General features: G+C 51.0%; 1 protein-coding gene across 1 annotated transcript; it reads right to left on the reverse strand.

Annotated features, from left to right (window-relative positions):
* Positions 1 to 76: 76 nt before the first annotated feature.
* LOC136518569 (alanine--glyoxylate aminotransferase 2 homolog 3, mitochondrial-like) lies at positions 77 to 4,150 on the reverse strand. The gene is made up of 9 exons (XM_066512239.1): positions 3,737 to 4,150; positions 2,227 to 2,457; positions 1,946 to 2,116; positions 1,493 to 1,636; positions 1,220 to 1,399; positions 868 to 1,093; positions 673 to 786; positions 497 to 583; positions 77 to 403 (listed from the first exon to the last, which is right to left on the reverse strand). The coding sequence occupies exons 1-9, from the start codon at positions 3,986 to 3,988 to the stop codon at positions 360 to 362; spliced, it is 1,449 nt and encodes a 482-aa protein (XP_066368336.1). The 5' UTR covers positions 3,989 to 4,150; the 3' UTR covers positions 77 to 359.
* Positions 4,151 to 6,687: the final 2,537 nt, after the last annotated feature.

The raw sequence follows: 6,687 nt of genomic DNA on the forward strand, positions 1-6,687 counted from the left end.
GCAGAATTGCAGAAATATGTGGAGCATCTGAAAAGAAGTTGATATGGGTCACAAACAAACAGTTGCTATTCAGACGACTAGCTAGATCAGGATTAACAGATTGGATGAAGCTAGAGTTTACAAGAATCATATTGCTCCATGGGTCTGCGAGACAGATTACAAGACAACGAGGTGCTGTCTCACAAGTAGTCTCTTATTTTTGGGCAACCATGCCAACGGATCAACGGATTAAGAGACAACGAGGTGCTGTCTCACAAATCGCAACATTATTTATGGGTAAAAATCCCATGCCAACGGACCAGAGTATGCACATCATCTTCGCCCTGCCTGCCTCACACATCATCTTCGCCGTGCCTGCCTCACAGCTTCGAGAGCGCAATGTCCATCACGTCAATGAAGAAGTCTGCAACACGAGGCAGTTCGTCATTTCCCCGGAAAAATCACGTGTCACTGGTTAAGATCAACGAGGAATGCTTCAGCAGATAGCAGGTCTTACCGGAGTCCTCTTTGGTGAAGCACAACGGTGGTGTTATCCTAAAAACGTTCCCGTAGAAACCACCCTTCCCAACCAACACTCCCATATCTGTTGAAGAAGAGAGCACTTAGATCACAGAGAGAGTTCTGCATCTAGCTTCGACCCTGGAAGAGGTTGTCAAAGCACAACACACTTACCTTTCATATGGTTCATGGCATGTGAGATTTCAGCTTTGGCTGGGGTTTTCTTTTCACGGTCTGTCACCAGCTCAACTCCAAGAAGGAAGCCTTTGCCCCTAACATCACCAATGACTGAAGAACAGACAGGTAAAATGTAAGTGGCAAGTGATAATGACATGATTTATTTGTTTCTTTTTTCATTTGCCTGCTTACTTTCATGCTTCTCTTTCAGCTTGTTAAGCTGTTCCTTTAGATAGGAGCCCACAACAAACGCATTCTCCTGGAACTTCTCCTTCTCCAGCACTTTGAGCACTGCATGCCCGCCCGCAGTGCTGACAGGGTTACCACCGAAGGTATTGAAGTAACTTCTGTGGGTCAACACCTGAGCAATCTCTGGCGTTGTCACGAGAGCGCCTATGGGTATGCCATTCCCAATACCCTGAAATTCAACAAGAACATGTGAGCAACCGACATGATGCACCAGATGTGCATTTTGATGATTTTAATGATGGGATGTCATGGGAATGCAAGAGCCTGCACATCATGGAGAGTTTTCAAGCTTTACCTTGGCCATGGTGACTATGTCTGGGATGACACCATGCCCTTCGAATCCCCAGAAGTGGCTTCCAGTTCTCGCAACTCCTGCCTGAACTTCGTCAGCGATGCAGAGTCCACCGGCTTTCCTTACCATATCGTATGCCACGGGCAAGTATCCTGGTGCCAATTCCACTATTCCACCAACCCCCTTCAGAAAAGAACATGTCGTGTTCAGGAGAGAAAATTGTTTTTCATTTAATAGTGATGAAGATGCTCAGCCGATGCTTTGATATTGGAATACCTGTATGGCTTCCGAAATGAAACCACCAACTCTCCCTGTAGTCCCAAATTCAATGATTTCCTGAACATCTCTGGCATATTTCTCCCCGTCAGAACCAAAAGCACCTCTGTAGGGGTCTGGATTAAGCGCATGGTGTACTCCGGTCTGGATACATTACGGGTTACCAATCATCATGGTGTTTTGTCACAAAACAAAGTACTAAATGGATATTTTATTTTATTTTATTATTTGAACGCAAATGGCAGGAGCTCTGCCGATCAATTAAGGGGGAAGAGTTTTATGTACAGGGATGGGTTTTAAGACCAACACAACAGCAGTCGCACAAAGCATGCAAAGAACAGGTGACCGATGCAAGTATAGCTATGGAACTTCGTTAGTTTGCAACTTTGCATATGATGTTTCTAGGTAAAATTTTGGCACCTTGCTACAGTACAAAACGGAAGGGGCACCTACCTGAACAACATTGAATTTCCAATTGGATTGAGCGGTAGCACCCATTGTTCCAGCAGCATTCCCATGGTATCCATTCCTAAGAGAGATAATGTCATTGCAACCAGTGTAAAGCCGTGCAATCATCAGTGCAAGCTCATTCACCTCCGTGCCTGAATTTGTGAAGAAAACAACCTGAAAAGAAGACAGCAGTTTCCATGCGGCTCAACCATCCAAAATAATGTCCATTTCTGAAGTAACTTCAGATAAACAAACATTTGATTTTTTTTTTTCTTAGATAATACCTTCAGACCACCAGGCATTTTGGAAGCCAATGCCTCTGCAAAATCTGCAATGGCATGATTGAGATACAGAACTGTGGAGTGCTGGATCCTCTTTGCCTGGTTTACTATGGCTTCAACCACATCTGGATGGCAGTGCCCACAACAAACTGTTGCAATGCCACCAAAAGCATCAAGGTAACGACGGCCATCCTCATCAAATAGGTACTGCATCTTTCCATCGACTATGTTCAACTGCAACGAATATAGCATAATAAATGATCATCTGAATGCAATAATGCTGTGGAACTGACAATGACTTTAGCTTCTATTGCTTGATTGGAAAACTAGTGTACTTGATGGCGTTCTTACATCATACATACTACAAGAGGCACTCATATGATCTCACGCAATAAGTAATGACAGGATGACAACATGCAGTGGTTAACTTTGCTGTTTGCTTCTTTCCAGACATGCAAGTGGATCTCAAAGTGCCAACTTCTACCAAATTAGATAAGTATATCTACTTTAAAATTATTTGATGTGTAACACACATGCTTCTCTGAGTACTGCACATGAACTCCAATTATATCTCCTTTAAAATTATTTGATGCGTAGCACACCTGCTCCTCTGAGTACTGCACATGAACTCCAATGGGACAGGAGTCAGCAAATTAGGTGCACGGTTTGGTTCTGTCTGCAGAAATCCAATCTTGACCTTGTTTATGTACTTTGACAATGCGTGCACAGTTTTAAATGTTTTGTTGTCAGTAACCATGTATCTGACAAATAGAGAAACAAGTGGCGCAGCTACATATATTTGAGATCTAAGAGGCACAAAACATAGTTGTTGTTGAAATTAATCGGAAGACCCTAGATTTTCTCCAAGTTTGCAGGCAAAACTGGGCAGCCTCGTCAGTGCAATTTGCAACAACCCAGGAAAAGCTTATCACCAAAGGTCGGCCATCACTTATTCAATTTTCACCCCATCCGGCATGTAAAGATCTACTAGTACACAGAAAAATAAATACTATCGACAGCTTGGGGTACTGGTACTACAAGTTTCTTTTGTTGATTCACTTAAGAATCCGTTTTGAGTGGTACTGCCTGCAATGCAGAATTTGTGGCTGCTAGCATCTTATGGGGTTCTGAAATGCATCGAGACAGAGCTCGGTTGCATAGTTATATCAGATCTCACTTTACTTCAGATAAGAACAGAGCACATGCAGTATAGCATTCCTATCAAAACCTATCGGAAAACGACAAAGATCACTGCTCTGTGCCAAAAGACTACCAAGAACACGGCATTTCCCGAAAGAACAAAGTAAAAAATGTTTTGGTTCCGAATAATGCTAGTGGTTCGATAGATCGTCTTAACCTAACTGATCGCCCGGGCGATCGGTGCAGTTTTTAACGAAAAAAAGATTGAAATCCGAAGGTAATTTACAGTTTTTTTTTTCTTTTTGGTCGTAGCAATCTGGTCCTTCCCAGAGAAGTGGAGACTGGAGTGGCGATGGGGGAGCGGCAAACGTACAGGGCGATCGTAGAAGTGGAAGAGGGATGGGCTGAGGAACTGAGCCCGCTTCCGGAAGATCTCCTCGGCCCGCGGCCCGTCGTACGGCGGCGGCGTGTAGTCGAAGGCCGGCATCTTGGGGACGGCGTCGGCGCCATTCTCTGGCGCGCGCGTGGCGACGGCGGCGGCGGCGGCCGCGGAGAGGCTGGAGTTGGCCCGGGCGGGGGCGAGCGCCGCCTGGAGGAGCCTCCGGGAGGAGGCGAGGCGCTGCATGTGCGGCGCTGTGGTTTTCTGCCTGCGTGGGTGGTCGGGGGCTGGCCTACCGGAGCGGCGCGGGTGTGGGACGGAGTTGCTGGTTGATGTTGGTGGAGGCCGTGGCAACGCCGCCTATAAATAGAAGACGGCGAAGGCTTGTTTGGTGAGGGAACGAGACGTGCCGGGCAGCGGCAGCGGCAGCGCGGCGGTCATAAACTGACAACAACCTACACATTGTGGTACTACATTTTGAGCACTGTCGAGATCACGGATCTTTTCTTCATTTCCGTGTGCGATTTGGACCAATTTTTTCTATATAATAAGATAGCAATGAAATCACACGATTTTAGCTCACACATTAAGCACCAAAAGAAGGAGAACACGGCACGCAGGCGGCATCATGCGCAACGCTTGGCCAGCAACGTACCAAATCGATCGAAACCGGCAAAACGTGAATGCTGCTACCATGTAACGTCTTTTGGGCGTATAAAAAAATGATTGAGGGCTCTGCCCCCGCGTCGCTCCCACGCGGGCGACGCAGGCGGCCCTCCCCCGTCACCTAGCCGCCGCCCCCTTCTCACCCCCTTCTCATGCCGCGCCGCCGCCGGAGCTAGCCGCCGGCAAGGCCTCCCGGCCGACCGGGATGGCGGCGGCGTGGCCTTTCCCTCCCTCAGCGGCGCGTGCAACAGCAGGGCCGGTGGTCCTTTCCCCGAGCGAGCTGCGTGAAGTTTGGCGGGGGAGGTCGTGGTGGCTGTGGCCGCGTCGGCCGGTGTCCATGCCGGCGCAAAGGGGATGGCAGCGGGGATCCTTCTCCCTCTCCTCCGTTCCTCCCCTCCTCTAGTCTTGAAGATGGCGACACAGGCGGGGGTGGCCGGTCTGGTAGCCGGATGGCCGGATCCGTGGCCGGGCGACCAGATCCGGCTGGCCCTACTGGGCGGCGTGGTGGCCGGCGGCGGCCGGTTCGTGCTAGGCCTGAGCCGGCAGCGGCAGGCTGCTGGGCCGGCTGGCGGCGGCTAGCCAGCGGTGAGCGGGGGTTGTGCAGGCGTTGGGGGCGGTACTCTAGCCTCTGCCTGCCCCTCCTCTCACAACCTTGGTTGCTGCGGCGGCCGCCCAGGACTGCTACGGCAGTGGCTGCGCCTGTCTAGGAGCTGCCTGAGCTGGCTGTGGCCGGGGCAGCTTCTGCGCAGTCTGTGCGACGGGCTGGCTCAGGTACCTGCGATTGTGGTCAAGACAGAGGCGGAGGCGGTGGCGTCGGGTTCGGGGCTTGCGTCCGGATCCGGCGGCCCTAGGTCATGGGGCGGCGCCCGAGTTGGTGAGGGCACACGCCATGTGGTTGCTGGCGACGATGTCGGTAGCGACTTCGGCGGGTGCCAGAGCCGACGGCGATGGTCAATGGCGACCTTGGCGTGCGGCAGTGTGGCGCAAGCGGAGGAGTTAGGTTCGGCTCTACGTGGCCCGGTCGGAGGGGGTGGCAGCCGACGCAGCTGAGCGGCTGTTGCGTGCAGCCAGTGCGTCGATGCCCCTCTGAATGGGCTTCTGTGGGGCGGCGGGACATCGGCAATGGCGGTGAAGGCTAGAAGGGGGTCCGGCTTCGCAACTCGACGTTCGTGCTAGAGGATTCTTGGGCGAAAGCCTTGGCGATGGCGACGCCGTTAGGCGCCAGTCCCCTGTTGAGCACGTCGTGTTTTCTCTCTAGCATGTCTTCTAAGGGTGAAAACCCGGTCTATGTTGGACGTGCGACGGTGGCACCATCGACGTCATTCCATTCCTGAAGGTGTCGGATTTGGATTTTCGTCGCGGCTTCGATGCAATGCCAGGGTTTGCTGTCGGAAGTCGGAACTGCTCTTCGGTGTTTGAGCTTGGCAACGATGACCGGTGGCAGCCCCAGCTTCGTACTCGTCAGGGGTGACTAGTGGGTGGCCTGCCATGGGAAGTCGGAGCTGCCGGTAGCTTGGCTTCCACGCTCGGCAACGATAACACATGGCAGTGCGCCGTGTTTGTGCTCAGCCGCGTTGTGTTGGGTGGTTAACCCTTCGGGTGCCTTTTTTATCTCGTTTGGCTAATCTTATTGTACATAATTTTCTATCGTCTTAATTGAGCGACAGAGCTCTAAAAAAATGATTGATTGCGATCCTTGTCAAATTTCGTTTAGGAAACGCACGAACGTAGGATTCGAGAAAAAAAATCATATGGTTTAAACCGGAGCTTTAACCCACAGTAGAATTCAGAGGCTTTTGATCTCGGAGACGCTACACGATAGCAAACGTGGTTGATCGTATCCTAGTTCTCCTCGCTGATGGGCTGGTACGCCGTAGCTAGGTGCGTTTCACCATTGACTGCCAACTAGGGTCGCTGTCCCACACGATATCACAGGCCACATGCGTAGTCGCGTGACACTGACATGGGCGAAGCAAGCTGTTCACGGGTCCGCTGGACGAACGGCGCTGCTTCAACCGGCGAGCTAGCTGCACAGCCTGCGCTGCATGCGACCCCTGTCGCAACTCGCAAGTGAGGCTCGTTTTGCCCACGACTCCGGATCGTTGTCCTGGTCCACGGCTCCACGCATGTCGTACAGTATTATGAAGTGCCCGTCACCGTCATCTCCCATGCATGTTTGCTCGGGTTTCAGTGGCGAATTTTACATTTTGCTCTCAGTGTGTTCTTCTTTTTCTAAACAAAGAACAATAATAGTAGATTGATAAGATGATTGTCCTTTC

Source organism: Miscanthus floridulus, chromosome 17 (assembly GCF_019320115.1).
Source record: "Miscanthus floridulus cultivar M001 chromosome 17, ASM1932011v1, whole genome shotgun sequence".
NCBI lineage: Eukaryota > Viridiplantae > Streptophyta > Magnoliopsida > Poales > Poaceae > Miscanthus > Miscanthus floridulus.

Excerpts from the sequence above, each read along its gene's own strand:
- LOC136518569 (XM_066512239.1), bottom strand. The coding sequence starts at position 3,988 with ATGCAGCGCCTCGCCTCCTCCCGGAGGCTCCTCCAGGCGGCGCTCGCC. Across the intron at positions 1,637-1,945 it reads GGAAATTCAATGTTGTTCAG|ACCGGAGTACACCATGCGCT; the intron begins GTAGGTGCCCCT and ends TAATGTATCCAG. Across the intron at positions 404-496 it reads CTTCACCAAAGAGGACTCCG|ACTTCTTCATTGACGTGATG; the intron begins GTAAGACCTGCT and ends CTCGTGTTGCAG.